The following is a 22,176-nucleotide window of genomic DNA, read 5'->3' on the forward strand; positions in this document are numbered from 1 at the left end:
GACAGCCATCTACCCATAATTCAAGTTCCATAAAAATATTTTTAGTACTTTTTGTGTAATCTCTGAATTCAATTTATATGTTAAATTCGCCATATTTTCAGTCAATATATTGCCATAGCAACCAGAATTTTCAACATGGGAAGAAAAGAAAAGATGTGCATAATCTCCTGACTGCCATTTATCCATATATGAAGTTTCATAAAAATATTTTCAGTTCTTTTTGAGTTATCACAGAATCCAGTGTTGTGGACGGTCAGACTGTCTGATGGACAGACTGACCTAGGGTTAAACCAGTAGGGGACTTTTAAAACACAAGAAAATTTATGGAAACATTAACTTTGCATTTATTCTCTAATAGTCTTATAACATTCCATATTTAAACAAAAGCATTAACATCATAGGATTATAATTAATAACAAGGTATATCAAACCAACACAAAAAAACAATTTGGTGACATTCCATGATTTGTAATTATATGTCAGTAAATTAACTTCTAGTTGCTTAATTAGATAGAAAATAAAAATAAATCTCCTTGGCGAAAAATGTATAGACTGTTTGCTATAAATCCTTGAAAATTCATTTAAATATAAGTTAATTCTTAACACTGAAATATTTTTCTATCAAGTGAGGATTTCAGAAGTGTATAAAAGAAGTAAAGAAATCAACCAGTTTTTGAAGTGTAAATAGGAAAAGTAACTGTTAATTGCTATATTTTATAAAGTCTTATTTAAATTTATTGTAATACAAACTTTTTTTGAACTAATACAGGACTAGTAATAGGGAATACAGCTTCTAAAACACAGTTTGTGTATTATATAATTCATGTCAGAAAAATGCCTAGAAATTAATGAAATTGTTTACCTGAATTTTAGCCTAGGTTATCAACATGATGTCGATTTGAATATACTTAATTAAAGGTCAACATTTGGCTAATGCAGATTTTTTTCTTGAAACTTTTTATTCCATGTCTTAAATATTCTGAAGGTTTTTTGTTCAGTTTATGGACACTAAAGACCATCTTCTCTGCCTAAATAAGTGAGCAGGGGCGTAAAAATATATTCTCCGTATTGCCCAGGTTGTTGCATAGCCTGTACCAACAAATGGAATTTCAATAATTTACTATTTAAATATCAAACGGACATGTAAGTAAAAATATATTTTGCCTACCCTGGTAAGACTGTATTTCCATTGATGCATTTCTGCTTATTGTTCAAATTGGAACAGACTAAATCTGTTGATATGATACTGAATTAAATTTGATCTTTGCAAATTAACCGAAATCAACTTTTCATTACTGGTTGGAGAGATAACTCTGACACATAGATAACCCAGACACTTTATAAATATAATTGTTTTAGCTTTTTTTTTTCAACAAATAAGCACATGATCACCTAATAGTATAGAAACAGGACAGAATGTGATGATTTGTTATAATTTGATAGACTTTTTAATGTTTTTCAAATACTTTAAACTTTTTGTAGGCAAAAACTGCTTCAAAACATTCTTTTTACTAAATTACAGTAATGTAGTTAGAAATGTATTGACCACAGGCCAGTGTGACTTGGGAAAGATTTTTGAAAAATTGTTTAAATATTTACAAAAGATAGATAAGCCATATAAGATGTAAAAATAAATTATTGATGCTGATTATCCAGTCATTCTTTACTTAAAAATTGTCAACTTTGTCTTCTGTTGGGGGGTAAAAAGACCATGTTTTGTATACCTCATTCAAGACCTTAAAGAAGTACCAGATTCCATTTTCATACATAGTTTTTGTGGTGTAATGTAAAGTCTTTGAACTGATCTTTGTTTAGGTGGTTCAATATTTAAAATATACTGGAAGATAATGTCGGAGTTATCTCTCCAACCAGTACTAATTAAAATCAACTCATAAAATTCATTTGAATTCCTTTTTAAGTCTTCAGTAATTTTGATTTTTTGAACTTGAAAAAATCTTGGAAAAAAATATTTATATAAGTTTCAGACTAACGATGATCGTAGTAATTGTAACAAAGACAAAGTATGTTAAAAATTTATCTTAAGGCAAAAAATAACAATGTTCATAATTATATTGATGTGCATGCTCCGTATATTTGTTTCAGATTTTAGACAGGAAAACATATTTTATATTTTCATATTTCGATTTTATAAAATGCATTTTCATATAAACTATCTGAATGTGTCCATAAAAGGGGGATTATAGTTGATAAAGTTTCTTTTATTTATGCAAGAATTCATACATAAAATGTTTTGTCCAGGTTACATTTCTAACTACGAACAATAATAAATTTTAATAAATGCACAGGTAGGTAACACACAGCAATAATACAAGATATATATACACGTTTTCCTTTAACATTTTTTATGTTAGTTATATCATAGAACAACTACAAAACTAAAACATACCCAGAAAAAGAAGAATATTCAGTAAGAAATGAATTCTGGAAACACATTATACTTTTAGTATCATTTCAGATGTAAAGAAATTAAAAGCAGTTTTTATGAACCCATTTTCAGATGCATGAAAATGTATATAAATGTTAATATATGTATTTAGATACTCTACATTGTATGTACTTGATATGAGTGGATATGTGTCAAACTGATTCTTTACTTTTGCTAAAACAATCATCAAAACAAAAAATTTTCCTAAATATGTTAAAAACATAAATTTTGGATAAGCATTATTAGAAATTGTAAAGTAACTTAGCACTACTACCTGACAAGGGAAGTTATTTGAATAATGCCAATAACATCATAACACAATTAAATATTCAGTTCTTTATGGCCAAAAATGGTATTTTATTTTGACTTGTTTTTACAAGTTATATACCCAATTTTTCAGACAGTAAAATTCCACAACCATAAGGAAAGTAATATATTGCCCTGTTATATAAGGAAATGAATTGTTGTTCTGTTATAGTGCATTTTAAAGTATCATCTCCTTTTAGAAAATGTAGATATTACATACCCAGAAACACTGTCTGTAGCCCTAGTCACTAGTGCCATATATCCAGGACCTGTTGGGAGGTTAGTCTCAATTGAATACAAAAGTTCAATGCCAAAGTTAGTATAATCTTTGAATTTCCCATTCACTATATATCCAAACCGAAGTTTGTCTTCAGAACGAACTATTCCTGAACTAGGCATGATTGAATTAACACTTTTAGAAATCACTTTCTGAATGAATTAAATTCTCAAATAGAGATGATAAATTGCTCTGAACTTGAATTATTTAAACCATTTCTAGTTAAGTCAGATGCTTAATCATTGGCTGTTTAATCCAATTGTTTCATTGGTCAATTCTATTGAAGGCGTCAATTTACAGATGTTAAAGTGAATTTTACTGTTTCATAGCAGCATCTACCTGATAGGTGTCAAAATGTCTTGATCTTAACGAAGGTGTTGACAAATTGTTAATTGTAAAGTTTCCTATACTAGCCTGATTTCCGAAGATACCTGTCTGTATATTGTGTTGGCAAGGTGTTGACAATTTGGCATGTAAAAGATGCCATAACTGTAGTTTGTATATTGCCATAGTATGAACAATTGCTCTTTTACAAGTTATAGGTGTATTGTGTATATGTCAAACAATTTAATTTCATTCTAGTGATATTTTATGAAAACACGCAAAATTTTCTCAGGAAGGCACAGTGAGTGCAACAACATTAAATTTTTTCTGATTTCAACGGTTTATAAATTGCTTGGAAAAAAAATTAAAAAATTTCCCGTCTAAGAAAAATCTAGTATTTAAGCATGCTTATGTGGGAACATATACAAAAAAAAACCCAGTAATTGTTTGTCAGATTTACATCATCAAATTGAAGCTTTTCGTGTTGAAATAAGAATTTAGATTCCCTAATACTATACTAAACAGATTATTGTAAAAAAAGTTATGTAAAAAAGGTATTTTTACCTTAGCACATCATTAAGATAATTTAGACATATAATAAAATATGGCATTTACGTTACTTACACAAAAGATCTATATTGCAACATAAAATATTCAATTGACGTAAATTGTAGAAATTTTCTGATGGAAAAAAAAATTTACTAGTAGATTTTATGATTGTTTTGTTTTACCATTATGTGATAGAGTATTTAATAACATACACCCTATTTATGAAAAATGATTCTTATTTTATTATTACACTGGCGAGCTAAAAATTGTGATAAAGCACTTTAAAATTTACTGCATCAACCATGAATCCTGAAGCTAAATAAATTCAACCAACACCAAATATATCAAATAAAAAAAAGTGGTTTTCTAACTGTTTATTACCTATTAACAATCAAGTTAATAAAAAAAGTTAAAATAAAACTGAAGCATCGGAAGAAATTATATATCGAAATGCTTTCATGACATTTTTTTTTCCGAAAGACATGACTGTCAAGTGTGACAATTTGTCAAATTTGGATATTTCATGGATTTTTATAGAATAACTTGTGGAATGAGACATTGGTTGAATCTTTTTATGTTGAAAAGTCTTGAAAAATTGTAGACCATTAATTTTGTAAAACAATTTCATGTGAACTTCAAACCTCTGGTTTATTTCTTATTATTCCTTTTTTATGGGGGGGGGGGGCTTTTGTCCTTTGTGGAAATTTCATGGGGGGGCCTTTGTCCACCGTGTCATTTTTAGAAGGGGGGGGGGCTTTTGTCCTACACTCACTGGATAGAAATACATAAAAAGACAAAATTTTCTTTTCATTAATTTAGATATGTTTTATCTCTTACGTGAAATTCAAAAATTATTATGACATGATGGAGCCAATGTTAGAAAAAAAACCCCAACCATATAGCAAACAGAGAGAGTTGTTTGGAATTAAAAGAAAATGTAATGTTTGTTATATATGCACACACAAATACCACACTTACAGGGACTCCACTGAGGTTTTTTGACATGATAAGACTGAAAATATTTTTTCCAGCTAAACATACTATTTGATGTAGGTTTATACCCCTAATCATTGTGCAAAATTTTAGATCATTGGCTGTATTCGTTTTTTCCAGAATAATTATTCAAATTGTAAAAAAAAAAACCAAAATGAAAAGCGTTTTAACACTTTTCACTTAAATCGAGCTAAGAAACCCATAAAAGCACGATTTTCAATTTATTTCAAAATATTTTCTGATCTATCTTTGCAAAAATTTCCGTTTAAAGTGCCCCAGCTCATTTTTGTATAAAATTCAAATGTTTTGTTTTTAGGCTTTTAAACCTCAGTGGAGTTCCTTTAATGGGCTTCATACTATAGCAATTTTGAATTAATACCAGGATGCACAGGCTCAACTCCTCTTTTTCTACATAGTGCAGAGTACTTGTTTCTCCGTATACACATTCTATGTAGATAAAAGAGATGATGAGTCTGTGTCATACTGTTTACAATCTTCTTAAAGCGACTCATCCAAGCAAAAAGTTGCTCTGCTGCCATAGTATTTACATTTTTTTCATTTTCTTCTAGAACCTTTTCTGGATTATACACATTTTGACAACGTCTGTCTTTGTGGTTCTTAATGTGGAGTCTGTCTATTATCTTTCTAATGTGTGTCCACATTTTTGCCAGGTGGCCAGGTAAAGGGAGGTCTTCTCGTGCAGCCTTCAGTTTATCTAAATTGCACATATTGTCATATGAAAGTATATATTTTCTCAGTTTTTCTTCAATCTCGTGTTCAGGGACATCTTTCATCTCATTGTAAATCATCTGGACTGTCAGCATGAATACTTGACTTGGACTTTCACTTCTGAAAAACGAAAACGTTACTAGATTTTCCATATTAAAGGAACTAAAAAAATGACAATGCATTTAATTTGGGGGAAGCGGGTCGCTACCCTCAGCATGGGGAATTTTAGTGTATGGGGGGAATTTTCCTCTTCTTTTTTTTATGATCAGATATCAAATAAACTTATTTAAATATCAGCTGTTTTCTATTTACACCCATAATATTTTTTTAAAAATCCCAAATAGGTTACACTAAACTGTTCAGAAGTGATTGATAAGATTGAAGAAAGTTTTTAACACCTAACTCATTCAGATCTTATGCTGCTTAGCTTTCTAGATTCACCCCCCCCCCAAAAAAAAAAAAAATAAGCATTGTGAAAATATGTGACAAATGAAAATTTGTTTGTTTTCTGTTTACACATCCACAATTCTAGTTGTTTCTAATGTAAATTATATAAAATTAAATTGATTGTTTATTATAAGATCGTTTTACATCAGTTATTTAATTAAGTATCATGAAAACAAAACTTACAAGTTTGTAATTTACAGCAAATTTACCGTGTTTGATGTAACATTTTGAAGACAAAAAAAATGATTTCATGAATAAACAATTTGAAATCAAATTGTTGATGGGAATTGTAATTTTTTTGCTGCATATTTCTGTTGAAATTTTAGCATTTTTACAGGATGAAAGACCAATGTGTGACGGTAGATTTTGGGGGAAAAAAAAACAAACGGAAACTTGCAGACATGTACTGTACGATATTCCACTTACAAAAAAGCTGTCAAATAGATGGATTTTTACTTTCAAAAACAACATGAGCTTTCAATTTTTTCTTTAACACCTTATATGTTTTGAGGGGGAATTTTTATCTCTGTTAGGGGGAAAAAACATACTATTTTGGTGGGGGATTTGGTTGATCGAGGGCCCTGAAGGACATCCGTGTGCAGAATCATCATACAGTATTTTTTTTAAGTAAATGCACACTTTCTTTCAGGTGGAGATAAATAGAAATAATAGAATAGGGACAGTCAATTGTTTTCATAAATTTGTTTCAATTATAATTTTCTCTAACCATGAAACTTTCAGGAAATTTTCTACAAGAGTAAAAAAATTCCTTCTGAATGCATTTTTTTAATTGAAATATCTGTGAAATTAAGGTGTGGGACCGTTTATCCACTCTGTAAAATTGTAGATGTGGAATGTCAGACATAATCCCCTTCGGACAAAATCCACTTCATGGATGGACATATTCCCCTTCATTTTTTTTGCAAAGCTGGACTACATCCCCTTCTCTACCTGGACAAAATCCCATTGTTTCATAAATATAGATAGATCAATTGGTGATGAATTTCATTATATTTTTGAGTGTCCTTGTTTTGATAACAGCAGGAAACGTTTTTTAAAACATAACTATTTACAGAAACATAATATACATTCTATTGATCTTCTTATGAACACTGATGTTAACATTCCAGATTACAAAAAACTTTGTTTATTTATTAAAGAAATTATATTAAGATTCAAATTAGCCAAAAATTGTATAAATTTAATGCTGTGGAGAACCCTATTGAAGTATATGTTTTAATACTGACTCTCCCGCAATATTTATAATATGTTAACAATTTATATATCTTGTTATTTTGACACTGTCTGATTCTGAAGCCTCATTTATTATGTAATTGTATTATTACCTCATGTTGTCATGTTTGTATGATCTGAATGAATAAATAAAATTGAAAAAAAAATTGAAAAAAAAAAAAAAAAATTATGGTAAATTATTAACTGCAAAACACATATTTGATCAGGCAATTTCTTTTATTGTTTTAAATTGATTAGTATGAAAAACAATTTTATTAGCCAACATTATTGTTTCATTGATTGTATAAGTTGATAATTCGAATTTATATATATGTACTATCCATTGTTACAATTTCTATTGATGAAAGAGGGATAATTTAATCAAACCAAGATCACTGCACTACTTGATTGATTGTTATGAATGCTTTAACAAAGCAATTTTAATGTGATTTTAATTAGGGATTAAACGATGATCGAGTATAATCGTTAATTGATCGTTTATAGGACCGATTAGCAATGATTGAATACAAAGTTCAATGATCAATCATCGGTTATTTATCTTCTTGCTCTTACTTAAATGACTCGCTGTATTATAACAACACTGTAAATTAAAGCCAGCTTTGGTGTACCCAATAACTTTCATTAAATGAATGAGAAAGCATACTGGTGACCATGAGGTTAATAGTTGACAGTGAGGCATTCTAGTTTAAAGACATACTATGCTCAAATTTAAATTTAGAAAATGTCTACACAGTCTATTTGTAAATATGAAATAAACATGTTTTGACTTCAAACAAAGAAGATATGTATAAAATTATTCTACACACTGAAGATGGTAACAATATCAATATACAGTGTCATTAAAAAAACCTGGAATTTTTGTTAATGACTAACTTCTCTTGTTCTCATACATAGCTTATTCATCCCTTTATAGGAATTGAGACATAATAATTTCATAGATATAATGAATTTATTTGATTAAAATACTTTTACAATGATGAACAGAAGCATGCGTAACTAGTTTATTTTAATCTTAAGTGGTAGTTACACAAAATATAGATAATTAATGGAATTCTTATAAATATTAAAGCATGATATGTGCATTGTACATATTTACTGTTATTGTAAATGTTTCGATTATGATTTTTTTCCGATTAAGAAACCCTAATTTTAATGTTGCTAATTGAATGTGCTTTTCTGCTGAAATATTTTCCACTTTTTTATAGATAAAGATATTTACTACACAGCATAATGCAGTATGTCGCTCTCATACCCACTTTATAAACCGAAAATTCCGCCAAAGGGGATTTTGTCCAAGGTGCCAATTTTATGACTTCAAAATTTCACACATGAATGGGTTTATGTCCACCCATGAAGGGGATTATGTCTGGATATACAAAAATAATGAAATTTTCAACTAACATTAGATGAAATTAAACTCTTGCGTCAGTTGCTGCCATACAAAAAAATATACCAGTCCTGGCCAGACTTTGTTTTGTAACCAGTGATATTCTGGTTAGTGCATCAGCCTTTCTGTTATTAACCACTAGCAATGATAATACTTAAATAACCATTTTCAATTTGCAATGTATGTAAATAAATGTGTGCTCCAAAGAGTGTTACTTTTAAGAATCATCAAAACAGCTGCATAAAACAGAATCTGATATGAGATTGGAAAAGAATGCTGATTAAATTCCCTCAAAACTTACTTGTAGATAGGATTAAAGCAGAGAATATTTCCTCCACCGCTAACAGCTGCAAAATGTCCCCGTGCTCTCTGCCTCAATCGTCCTTTTTCACCTGTATCTTTATTGCATGCTGTTTTAGGGCTGATAGTATTGAGAGTTTCCACTTCATATTTGTTAATTAATTCAGCAGTCCCTGTAAATGAAAGAAAATTCCAAGATTGTAATATATACCATTGTCCTTGACAGTCCTCTTGTTCCTAAAAGTTGCATCCCCTTATCCTTAATGAGTGCATATATTGTTTTTTTTGGAGTATTGTGTATCAAGGGTTCCTGAATCATATCTGATGTCTGTTTACAAGTTATCAGTTATCAACCAAATTATATTACCATTAAAACAATTTAAATAGATTAGAAATGTTCATTATAATTGTGGTATCTTCTGCAGAACAAATATATATTAAAGTTGAATGATTAGACAGAGTGTGTTTTTCCATTATTGTTGAAGTTTTAAATGTCAAATCATCAATGCCATCACTTTATTTATTTAAAAATATTCTTTTAATTTAAAAACCACTATAATACAACTCGTCTATAAATTCTGAAAGATTGTGAGGAAGAAATAAATTGTGCAACACTGTCCGTCTAGCACAGGCCTTAACAGTATGGAACTCAGCTGTTGAAACCAATATTTCCGAAATCAACACACATCATAATGCAGTATGTGGCCCTCATTATACCCACTTTTTAAACAGAAAATTCATCCGCGGGGGATTTTGTCCTAGGTAGAAATTTTATTTAGGGGATTTTGTCCACTTCAAAATTTCACATGTGAAGGGGATTTTGTCCAGATATACAAAAATACATGAAAGGGATTTGTTCAAAGGGAATTTTGTCTTACAAAGAAATCAGATTATCGCACATTCAGAAATGTTACGCTTGATTGATTGATAAACATGACTGTATAATTATGGTTCAGCATTAACCCCTCAAATTTTTTATAAAAATGCCTCTTCAAATAACAGCCCTTAGACTATTATTATAGATCTTTTGACAATATTTCTAATTTTAAGAGACTGGATTTGTTCTTAATGTCAATTGGCAATGATAACTTAATTGTTCATTGGTTATTATTAGTTGCTATTAATTGTTTAAAAGAACTGGAATCTTTCATATTATTTTTAATTATTTGTAATTGCATAGTTAATGATAATTTATACAATAAATAAAATAGGACCTTGATATATTGTAGCAGATGTCTGGATTTCATTCAATGCACTATCCTTGTCGCGCAGTTCCAACATGAATTGAAGAACACGCTCATCCACTCTCTTTATGTCCTCTTGACTTGTTGGGTTCTCTGAAAATAAAGCATTCCTTTCTTTTATTGCTGGTAAATGATCCATTTATTTACATGATCATTCATTTTTTAGCTCGACTATTCGAAGAATATGAGATCTATTGTAGACGCGACAACATCAGCATCCGCATTGGTTAAAGTTTTTTGTATATTCAAATATCTCAATTATTGCTTGAGATATTCAATTGAAACTTACAATACTTATTTATAGTAACAATGTACATCAAATTGACAAGTTGGATAACTCTGCCTAAAATATTTACAAAATTATGCCTCTTTATAACTTAGAAATTTGGTTAAAGATTTTTGTAAAGTCAAATATCTCAAATATTGCTTGAGATATTCACTTGAAACTTACAATACTTATTTATAGTAACAATGTACATCAGATTAAGAAGTTGGATAACTCTGCCTATAATATTTGCAGAATTATTTGCCCCTTTATAACTTTGAAATTTTTGTTAAAGTTTTGTTGTAAAGTCAAATATCTCAATTATTGCCTGAGATATTCAAATGAAATTTACAATACTTTTTTTATAGTAACAATGTACATCAATTTGCAAAATTGCATAACTGCAATATTTGCAGAATTATTTGCTCCTTTGAAACTTAGAGATTTTGGTGAAAGGTTAAAGGTCTTCAAAGATATTTATTTGTACTTAGGATCATAATTAAAGAGTCATAATTGTATGTCACTGACCAAGTTCCATAACTCTACTTTCATTTAGGCTGATTCATCTCCCCTTTTTTACTTAGTCTCTTGGTTAAATGATTACATGCAAGTTTTAAATATCTCAATAACTATTAAAGATATTTATTTAAAACTTCACAAATGTATTTAGAATCATAACTGTAGGTTACTGACCTAGATCCCTAATTCTATCTTTTTTTTAGGCTGATTTTTCTCCCTTATTTTCAAATTACAAATTCCTTGTAAGGTGTTATCTCCATAACTACTGAAGTGTTTGTGCCTTTTTGGGGACATTTTTATGCATTCATAATAATAAAGCAGTGATTTACTTGATAAAACAACTAAATAACAAGCTTTTGTACCTTTTCGGTCTATTTTATGTATTCATAGGTAATTAGCATTATTATACTCAATAAAACACCCTTGTGACAACTTTTTTGAATAGTCGAGCCAATACTGTCCTCCAATAGTTCTTGTTATTTCTTATTGTTTTTATGATATGCAGACTGTTTTCTTAGACACAATACATTTTCAAGCTCTGATTTAATTTTTAATTACCTTAGACATGTAACTTAGTAACCTCTACCATTTTCTATCTCATACTAATATTCAAATTAACATAATTCATATCTCTATACAAAGGCGACTCCACTGAAGTCCATTTACATGCCTAAAAGTAGATATTGAATGGTCATTCAATAAGATTTTTTTTTTTGCTTTCATTCTGCTACAATATACACCCCAAAAAATCATAGCCATTCCCAAAAAAATTATTGCCAGACCATAACAATTTTAATACAGTGGACTTGTGGTTTGCATTGAAAATTTTCTTAAATTCCATATTATTGAAATAACTCAACCAGTTATCAATTATTTCGGTAAAAAGGACTTAATTTTAAAAGCACAAATTAACAACCTATCTAACCTTCTCATAATTGCATGGATTGCTGGAAAGGAAAATCATTTTTATAACAAAGATTATTACCTTTGCACCCAATGAATCTAAGAAATGCTCTTTTCTCGGTTGGAACAGAATTGCGCACTAAAACTTCATAGTGATTCTGACAAAATACTGAGCCAGCCATTGGTTCCTCTGTGCAGACATTTGGAAAGGTGAGCAGTGATGATCCTTTAACTTCAGTTGGTACAGCAAGCATACAGTGCGGGATGCATAATTTCCAGCAGGAATCAATAACCCTCAAGTTTTTACATCCTATCATGAAAGTATAGAATCACTATTTTAAGTACTGATCTAAAACAATAATTACTTTTCTATACATTTACAATGTGAAACTTTTATATAAAAAAAAAATAAAAAGCACGTTTCGTGCTCAATAAGGAGGGTCAAATGCTTTTCTTTTTAGTTCAACAACTAAAAAGTTATTTAACACAAAAAGTTAAAGGATTAGGGTTTTTATGCACTTCATTTCCTGATATTAATTATCGCATATATACCCTAAAAGCACTGATCTCCCAGTAATGGTCCTTATCAGACAGATGTATTTATAACCAATAGCCATCAAGTAAAAATTCAGTACATTGTTGTTATCAGTAACCTTAGATATTTTTCAATTTTCTTTCAATGACCAATGTGCACCTCTATTCATAGGTAAAAGGGACAAAACTACATTTTTTTAGGATACTGCCATTTACATTACTGGTGCATCTGTACATAGTGCCCTGACAATCGAATAAAAAAAAATCATACTTAAAGATTTTTGTAAAAGTAGAAAGTTTAAACGGGTATGACTCCAAACAATTTCAGAAAAAATCTTTACTGTTTTAAAAAAGTCCCTTGTCATGAAAATAACTTATTCCAAGTTTCATGTTGATACCTTTCATAGTTCAGATCCTTTCTATGATTATGAAAAATGTTCTCATGAAAAGGGGACATATTATAAAAATACTGCTGCCATTCATATATCTCCACTTATAATTCTAGTAAGTATTCAAAAGTTCATGCTGATGTGCCTTTTTATATGCCCACAAAAATGGGGATGCATAACCAGTTTCATATACAGTTATATATTCATTTCATAAATTACCTCTTTTCTGACATACTTGATTACAGTCTTCTTCGGGATGAAGGTACAATTCAGTTTTTCTTAGGTCATCAATCTTCTTCATCACTTCTTCTCTACTGCTGTCATTCTGTGGATTAAATTCATTTGATTGGTTTCAAAGAAATGAGACATATGAAAAGTTGACAATTAATTAACATTTATATCCACTTTTTTATTTCAATTGACATTTCCTTTCTCAAAATGATTCAGTTTTCTTTTAATGGAAGTGGCTAACTGACCTGTACAGGTCTGCACTGATAGCCAAAAGGCTTAAGTGTGTCACAAATGACTAGTCTATTTGCAAGTTTGATGTAAGCCGTACAGCATTTTTTCATTAATAAATAATGCAATGATGATGTCAGTAACTGCATGTCATATTACATTATTACATAATTTTAGAGATGATGTTTAGCCATTTATATTATGAAAATTTAAGCTTTTAGATAATGTTATACATGTATATTTTCCAAAGAAATTATTTGATAATTGATCTGTGTATCTATCTTTGTTTTTATGCCACTAATAGCATCTGCGATGCAGTGGCACTGTGTGTTTGTGTTATATAGATTATAATTATAGTGAACTTAAAAAATCTTCTTGGGGAAAAAACCACTAATCCAAATTCAACCAAACTTGGCAGGATTGATCCTTGGGTGAAGGGCTTCCAAAGTTGTTCAAAGAATTTCATTCCATGCAGAAGTCTGGTTGCCATGGCAACCAAAAGGAATTATAAGAATTAATTTAAAAAATCTTCTTGTAAAGACCCAAAAGGCCTAGAGCTTAGATATTTTGCATAAGGCATTGTCTGGTAGACCTCTACCAAGATTGTTCAAATTATAGCCCTGGGTTCAAAATCAGCCCGCCCCGGGGGTCATTGATTTTCACAATATCTACATATAGTAAAAACTTAAAATACCTTCTTGTAAAGACACAAAAGGCCTAGAGCTTAGATATTTTGCATAAGGCATTGTCTGGTAGACCTCTACTCAGATTGTTCAAATTAGAGCCTTGGGGTCAGCTCCGCCCCATGGGTCATTGGTTTTTCTTACATGTATATCTAGTAAAAACATAGTAAAATCTTTAAAAAAAAATTCTTCTAGCAATTGACAAATGCAAAAGGTTAAAATTTTTTGCAAAAACCCATTTTTTAAAACCTTTAGCAATATTGTTAAAATTTGGGTAGCCGGGGGTAAAAATTTCCCCGTTTGGGGGGTCTTTTAATTTTTTAATTTATTCTTTTAATTTTTAAAGTGCCCAAATGAAATTTTTATTTTAAAGGTAAAATTTAAAAAACAAAAAAACCCTTCTTGTAAATCCCCAAAAGGGCCTAGACCCTTGGGTTATTAATGCATTTGGAAATAAAATTTTTTTCTAAAATAAAATCTTGTTCACACGACTTTTTTAAATAAATTTTAAAAAAAATCAGAAGAAAAATTTGATCATCAAAGGTTTGCACATGGATTGGCGCAGAATTCCTCTTCATGTTGTTCCCCTTAATATACTTATAAAAATGTCTAAAAATGTGGTATAAGTATAAAAAATATTTACCTTGAATGTCAGAACAGTCTCCATATTTCTACTTCTTACTTCTTTGTTAAGTTCACCACTAAAGAATGCCTCAGAGGCAATTTTCCTTGACATAAATGGGTTCAATCGATATCCAGAGGATGAAATTTCCACTGGAAAAAGAAATAATAAATAGATGGAAAAAGACAAGAAATTTCCAACAGACGGCCGAACCACCAGCCACCTCCAGTATACCTCCAAAAACTATGTTTGTTTGGATATAATGAAGGGTCATAATTTTTTATACAGAAAAACAACTACAAATTAGCATGCCATAGTGCCACAGTGTTTTTTTTTTCACCAAAATATTCGGCGAAATTCTCCCCATTCCCCCCTCAAAATAGTATGGTTTTTTTTTCCCCCTCAAAGCTGAAATTTCCCCCTATAATATACCAGCCCAAATTTGCCTGCAATGAATATCATTTTTTTGCAACTTACTGCCAAAAATGCTTTATTTAATGCCTGTAAGACTTACTGTTATGCATGGTTTTTCATATAGGTAAGGGGAGCTTAACTCCTGGTATCCCAACAAGTTTATCATGTGACACGTCAATATTTTAGATCCGTATAGACCCTTTCATTTAAGCGATAACAGTAAGGGAAGTGTTACTTCCCTTACTGGATGTGACGTAAACGGGGGATAAAACTATGCATGCCGCATAGAATGTTAGCTTATTGAATAGTTAAATGCGTAAATAATTATAATTATAATATGTAAAAATTTAGGCATGCATACATAAATTCAATATCAAGACAAAAGAAAAAAATACAAAAACAAAGATTGAGATTATTTCTCGCTACGGAGTGAAACAGAGAAATTTCAAAGTGAATATATTTATTAGATCTAGATTTTCTCTAATGCCAGGATAAAAAGCTAGTAACTAAATCAAATTTTAATATTTTATAAACACCCATACACACTGAAATTGGCTATTTTAAATTTAAATAGCCTTTTTCTAGTTTTCTGTGTTATTTTCTGTCATATAGAAAATGCCGGCGTATTTGTGACAAACATGAAAATAAGATTGCCAATATCTTTTAATGATTGTTTTTAAGCTTTAATAGAACAATTACGGAATGCATCCTGTCAATACTTACTGATTCTTTTTCAGTATGCCGTATAAAAAATATTTCAAAGTGAAGGATATAATTTTATAAATATTCCGAAAAGAACGAAAACCATGAGGCATTGACTTTTATAATTTTAGATTCACTACAGACGTTAATAAAAGATAATTTTGATATTAAAAATCTATTCTTATGGTTATGAAAATAAAGACATTTTCCCAGTAACTTATTTCATAAAGAAATAGATGTGAATATATAAGCGCCACTGGGCCGTAACATATTAATTAACAGGGTACATGTGTTGTATATACAATCGGCACTTGGCTGTGATATCATAAATCACATTTTTTAGAGTTTTAACGTTACATCAGATTACGTCAATTTTGTTAGTTGTCAAAAGATTTATGGTCTGAATTTTGTTATGGATCATCCTTGGGACTTTATTGGTCATGCCTTACTGATTTGATACTCGATCCAACTGGCACAGTCAAAAATACGTAAAAATATAATTCAGTTAATAACGAATTTCTGCGAACATGTTTCACAACTTGTTTTTGTTTTTTTTTGTGATTTTTTTAAAAAATTTGATAAGCAGAGTATGAATTAAAATGTATCAAGATAAAAATATTACTTTACCAGCTTAAATATATTGGTGTGATGTACGATTTTTTTAGAGTGCGTCTTTTGCCGACACAAATAGTATACAGTCATGTACATTCAAGAGAATTTTGACTTTTTATGCCTTTCTTTTACATTTTTTTGAAATTACATAGATTTATATTGTTTTTTCTTTGTCTTAGGAATGTTTAAATCAAAATGATTTTAATAAACCAGTATCTTGCAATTAATTATTACGCAGCCGTTTTTCGAAACTACCTAAACGAAAATGGTAATCATGATCAGTTGCCACTATTAAAACAAATCCGTTAACCTTATTATAGTAAACATTTTTATTCATTTCACCATCCTTTTTATGTAAAATCCTATTCAATTACACAAAATTTTGGAAATTTCAATCTTACAAGAGAAAGGATTAAGATCTTTATTCCCTGCGGTCTGGATCCCTCTATTATTGTATAATCGTATCGACATTGACCACCGTATCCCCTAATGACGTCATCCAAGGGCGACAACTTGAATACAGTCTTAAATGAAAGGGTCTATAAAAATCCCCCTCCTATTGCATTTTTCCCCCTCCAATGGGCACCGACTCCCTTCCCCCAAAAGTGAAAAAAAAACACTGTGCCATGTGGTGTAGTGGAAAGCCTACTGAACCAGCTTGCCAAATTTTTGTGATTTTTCTATGGAAATTTGGAAAACAGAGAAAATCATGAGCAGGAAGTATATTAAAGTTCACAAACACATCACATTGTGAAGTATGTTTGTTTGTTTCATTTTACGCCTTTTCCCAACAGTATTTCAGTCATATAGGCGGGTAGTTTCCTAACCATCGTTCCTGAAGTCAGTTACACCAGTACTAGACTACCTTCCTCCGCGCTAAACTACCAAAGCATCTCCCGGGGATCGAACCCATGCCAGAGAGGTAACTAGATTATAAGTCAGCGACTTAAACCCCAAGACAACGAAGGTGGCTATTGTGAAGTATAAATTACTTTTACCAAATTTATATAAGTGAATATAAATTTTTCACATTTTTAATAAGTTTGTCATAAACAAGTATTTATTTCCCTGTTTCCAACATGTATTATATTTAAGAAATAATATTTCACAAACTGAGATTTAATTGCTCAATAACATCACTGTTTGGAGTTTGGATGCCGGGAAGGATGTCATGAGGGCGTAGCCCAAGTGATATAATGATGCGCATTCGAATGACAAACAGTGATTTTATCAAGCAATAAAATCATCAATTTGGATTTATTATTTCGATTCTAACACGACATCAACAAATAAATGCTGCCATACCTGATTTTAAACTAAATTGGCTTGATTTGTTTCTGTACTTATTGTCAGTGCGTCACATTTTTTGTGGTAACGTCATGTGTATAACGATTACATCATATGTCTAAATATAGAATGTCAAACAGTGACTTTATAGCATGATAACACACACTTTGGTTCTTCTTTGTTCAATATGGGAAAAATGCTTGTCGTGTTAGAATAAAAAATATTATACATCTTGGCAAGTGCAAGTTATCAAACAATTTATGTTTTGTCTTTAGACACACATGTAGACAAGTACAAAAACTGAATATTTGACACAATAGACACTAGACTCCTACAATTGCTTCAAACAATATAAAAAAAATACAATAAAGTACCATCATTTTCCATTTCTCTATGCATTTCATTAGGAATCGCTGGAAATGTAGTTAGTTGAACACCATCAACAATCTGAGTTTGATTTTCTTGAAGAACATTGGTCTCTGAAATCATTATAAAAAAGTAATTGTAAAAGTTTTTAACAAAAGTACAGTAAGCATGCAGTAATAAGAAATAATACCAACAAAAAAGTTTAATAATATCTGTCATATGTTGCAGTTCAGATTAGAATATCCGTCCCAAGTGGACCCCACCCATTGGGTGGTTATGAGACTTGCCAAATAACGAGACCAAGGGAAGTATATTCTGATCTGCAGACATTTTCACAAAAAATCTTACGATAATTTTTTGTCGTAAGAGAAATCTTACGATAAATCTCCTTTTCACAAAAAATCTTAAGAAAATCTTAGGTGCAAAATCTGTCGTAACTTTACGATAGGTCTTCCCTGTTCGTTTAAGTGTATTTTTTTCTCTCTTAAGGGTAAAATATCATGTATCTCTTACCTAAACTGAATAAAAACAAACAAAAGTTGGAGGACAACTAAATATTAAGCAAACAGTATGCTGTAAATAACAAAAATTGAGGTATAATTATTTTTCAACATATACATTTGTGACGTCATGACTTGATGACATCACGATAGAGAGGGTTATGAATAGTTTAAATATATGAACTATACTATAGACTTGTATTATTGAAAACTTATAACTTGTACAATTGGTGAGTTTGATTTCATTGCCAGTATGTACTAGTGGTACCTTTTTATTTATTAATAACATAATAGACCTTCTTTCTGAAACTTTTAGATATATATAATTATCTTCAATCAAGATATACATTATATCAGTTTGAATCAATTTTGTTCTTATTGAAATTTGATTGTGTACAATAGATATTTCAAGCTCTTGATTACTTGATTTTAAAACCGGAATCAAATATAGAGCATGCACATCACTATCAAATGAACGTTGCTAGGGATGTTTTTGTCGTAAGATTTATCGTAAGTGAATTTTTTATCTTATGATAAAATTTTAACTTACGAGTGGCTTTGCGAAAATGACTTAAGATTTAACTTACGATTATCGTAAGTGAAAAACTTAAAATAAATCGTAAGATTTTTTGTGAACATGTCTGCTGAACTGCAAACATATGTCAGATTTTTTTTCTTCATATTTTGCCATATTATTTCATATTTAAAATGGTTTACATAAATAAGATATTTGTTAAAATATTTAATGTAATTTCATCCATATCTGACAATAGCATATGAATTTACAACTTTAATAGCAATGTCAATATGTCGTCATTCTTAGCACATAGTTTCCTTCTAAAATGACAACATTTAAATGCATTTCATTCAAAAAATGCACTAAAATGACATTGTAGCACACAGCTCTTCTGGCACCCCCCCCCAACCCCTTCCCATGCCTGCTGAAATTTCTGGAATGGGGAAAACAAACAAAAATGCCAGTCTGGTATGCAAGAACTAGTAGCCATTTGTGTTTTAGATATTTGGACGTAATCGTTTCATTTAATTTGTAAGTGAAAAACTTCACAAATTTTGTAATTCTTTTTTCAACAGTATACATTCTGGGGTGCAGATTTCAAAGCTTAAAAATGTTTTCATGCCATATGTTAGCATTATTTTTTGGCCAGTAGTGAGAATAATCAAGACTTTTTGCCTATCTGGATAATACCTGATGATGTGGCAAGTATAAATTTTCGTGTTGAGGTATGGTCAGCATGGAACACTGTCTGATAGATCTGTGAAAATGCTTGGGCTGAGACAAAACCATGGTTTCTGAATGGAGAAAGAAAGCAGATTTAGTCAAAAATAATAGTCACAATACTAAGACTAAAGGTACATGTTAGTGAAATTTAGATGCTACTTGAGCAGGTGCATTTTATTCAGCATAGATTTTTGTAGCCTGTCATGTTTGAATACAAACACCATTTATATATGGGGCCAAACACATGTAAAATTTGAAAGGTTTGGGTATATTATTTAACACATATTTCATAAATTTTCAGGTGAATTAATCATATTGCTTATGAGGATTGATAGTAGAATGTTATATCATTTGTTTCCAAAGAAACATTGATTGGAAAACATGAAAACGATTTGACATATTAATCTGCTTTATAGATTATTTAAAGGTTCCTCATTTCTGAAAATAGGCTCTTCTAATAGTCAAACTTCAGTTCAGACAAGTGGCCATACCCACTCTTTAACCCTATTGTAAAATTTGGTCAAATATTGCATGCAAGTGTCCTTTAAGGCATACTAGTATATTTTATATCTGACCTATGTTCACAAATTTCAGTTGCAAAATAAATTGTATCTGTTTGTGCGGTCATACCTTAATATTATTCTAAATACATGTTACCCATTGTTTCTTTTTTTTATGTCAATAATTTGGTGGAAAAGATTAAAATTAAAACTAACCCTGATTCACACATAAATTCATATGTATCCTGACTGAAATATGCTTTGTTAGACGCTTGTATTACATCACTGCTCAGATGGTCTGGGTATATTTGTGCATCTTTCCTTCTAGGTCTAAAACTGTCAATACCATACCTGCATTGAAATATGAATCTCTATATATGAAATTTCATCAAAAATATGGCAACGTCAGCAACCATTTAGAGACGTTTTTGTTATCAATTTAATAAATTTCATTTTGCAATACTCATGAGTAATGCAAAATTGCATATTTATCACTTGATTTATTTAAAAAGCAGTCTTGCTTCATATGATGAAGTAGTCTGCTTTGAGAACAATTTTTAAAATTTAACAAGAAATTGAGCATAATATCAGTACAAAAGGTAATGTATTTATTTTTTAATGGAATGGTGCTGTATACAAACTCATTAACACAAACAGTTCTTAAAACCTACAGATTTATTAAAGAAGGTCAAATTATATGCGGAATAGGGGGATTTTAGTCACATAGTAGACAGGTCATGAAAAATAATGCATAATCAGTAATAAATAGCTGTGACATAATGTGAAGCATTACTTGAATCTTGAATCATTTTACTTTTCTTAAAATCTTAAAACACTTTCCTCATGTTTGAATTTTTGAATTATTTTAGCTCATCTGGAGGATGATGCAGCGTCAGTCAGAGGTTATAAAATCTATGACTTACATTGTTAATGTAAAAAACAGATTACAAGATGGAACACATTACCTGCTTCCACATTTGCTGCAAAATAGAACAGCCTTAAGCCCAGCTATAGGTCCATTTAAACTATAAAGTGTACATTCAGTAATTTCTTCTCTTCTTCCATAAAGTTTCCCATTGCACCCTTCACATAAACATTCCTCAACTTTAGGGCATAGAAAAAACCCAAAAGATTTCTTCAACTTCATGGAGGCATTTAGCAGCAGACTGTCTACTGATGCCTGAATAATTGGCAGATCATCTACCAGACACAGTGCTTGTCTAATGTCCAGTTCTGTATAACACTGAAAATCTGTGGAGGACATACATATATCCACAGCAAATTCTAGTCGATGTGGAAAATTCAGGGGAATGCTTCCTATTACACTTTTCATTTGAACGACTCTGTTCAACCCATATCTTGAAACTAGCTTTAGAATTTTGTCACTATCATTTACTGATTCAATTGCAGTCTCTTCAATTTCATTGCGGATGGAGTTGAAAGACTTTGGTTTAGGTGACCCAGCAGGACTGTGCCCAAAATATTTTGGCCTCTTCGATTTCTTTGGGGTGTGGAATTGCATCTCTGAAATATGAGATATATTTTTTATATACTGTTCTCCTCTTTAAGTTCATGGCACTTAACACTTAGAAGCAAGAAAGAAAACAACACATGAAACTTGGGGTACAAAAATTGTCATAAGCTGTAACCTAATTATAAGTATTTTCTGCTGTAGGACACAAGGAAACAAAATTAATTTAGTCAAAATCGGTTTAAATGAGCCAGACGAAGACCATATGTTGGCCATTTTGAAAACAGTATGTTATCATTTACATCACAGTAATGGTGGTTTATATCCAAATTTTTAATGTTTCAGTCAAAATTTCTAAATGTTATTTTGCATAATTTTAAATATTGATAGTATCTTTACATTATACTTCAAAATTGATTTTTTCAACAAACAAGAACATTTTAAAAAATGATGA

General features: G+C 30.4%; 1 protein-coding gene across 1 annotated transcript; it reads right to left on the minus strand.

The window, feature by feature from the left end:
* Positions 1-4,656: 4,656 nt before the first annotated feature.
* LOC132740163 (uncharacterized) lies at positions 4,657-21,818 on the minus strand. The gene is made up of 10 exons (XM_060728016.1): positions 21,217-21,818; positions 20,468-20,602; positions 19,719-19,822; positions 18,020-18,124; positions 14,652-14,782; positions 13,086-13,191; positions 12,026-12,253; positions 10,227-10,349; positions 9,014-9,185; positions 4,657-5,744 (listed from the first exon to the last, which is right to left on the minus strand). The coding sequence occupies exons 1-10, from the start codon at positions 21,771-21,773 to the stop codon at positions 5,252-5,254; spliced, it is 2,154 nt and encodes a 717-aa protein (XP_060583999.1). The 5' UTR covers positions 21,774-21,818; the 3' UTR covers positions 4,657-5,251.
* Between the last annotated feature and the right edge of the window lie 358 nt (positions 21,819-22,176).

The sequence above is a fragment of the Ruditapes philippinarum genome, unplaced genomic scaffold (genome assembly GCF_026571515.1).
Source record: "Ruditapes philippinarum isolate M1 unplaced genomic scaffold, ASM2657151v2 ctg7121_1_1_1_1, whole genome shotgun sequence".
In the NCBI taxonomy this organism is placed as follows: domain Eukaryota; kingdom Metazoa; phylum Mollusca; class Bivalvia; order Venerida; family Veneridae; genus Ruditapes; species Ruditapes philippinarum.

Coding starts and splice junctions, on each gene's coding strand:
- LOC132740163 (XM_060728016.1), bottom strand. CDS start 21,773: ATGCAATTCCACACCCCAAAGAAATCGAAGAGGCCAAAATATTTTGGG. Junction 10,350..12,025: donor TAGATTCATTGGGTGCAAAG/GTAATAATCTTT, acceptor CTTTATTTTCAG/AGAACCCAACAAGTCAAGAG. Junction 5,745..9,013: donor TGCTTTAATCCTATCTACAA/GTAAGTTTTGAG, acceptor TTCGTTTTTCAG/AAGTGAAAGTCCAAGTCAAG.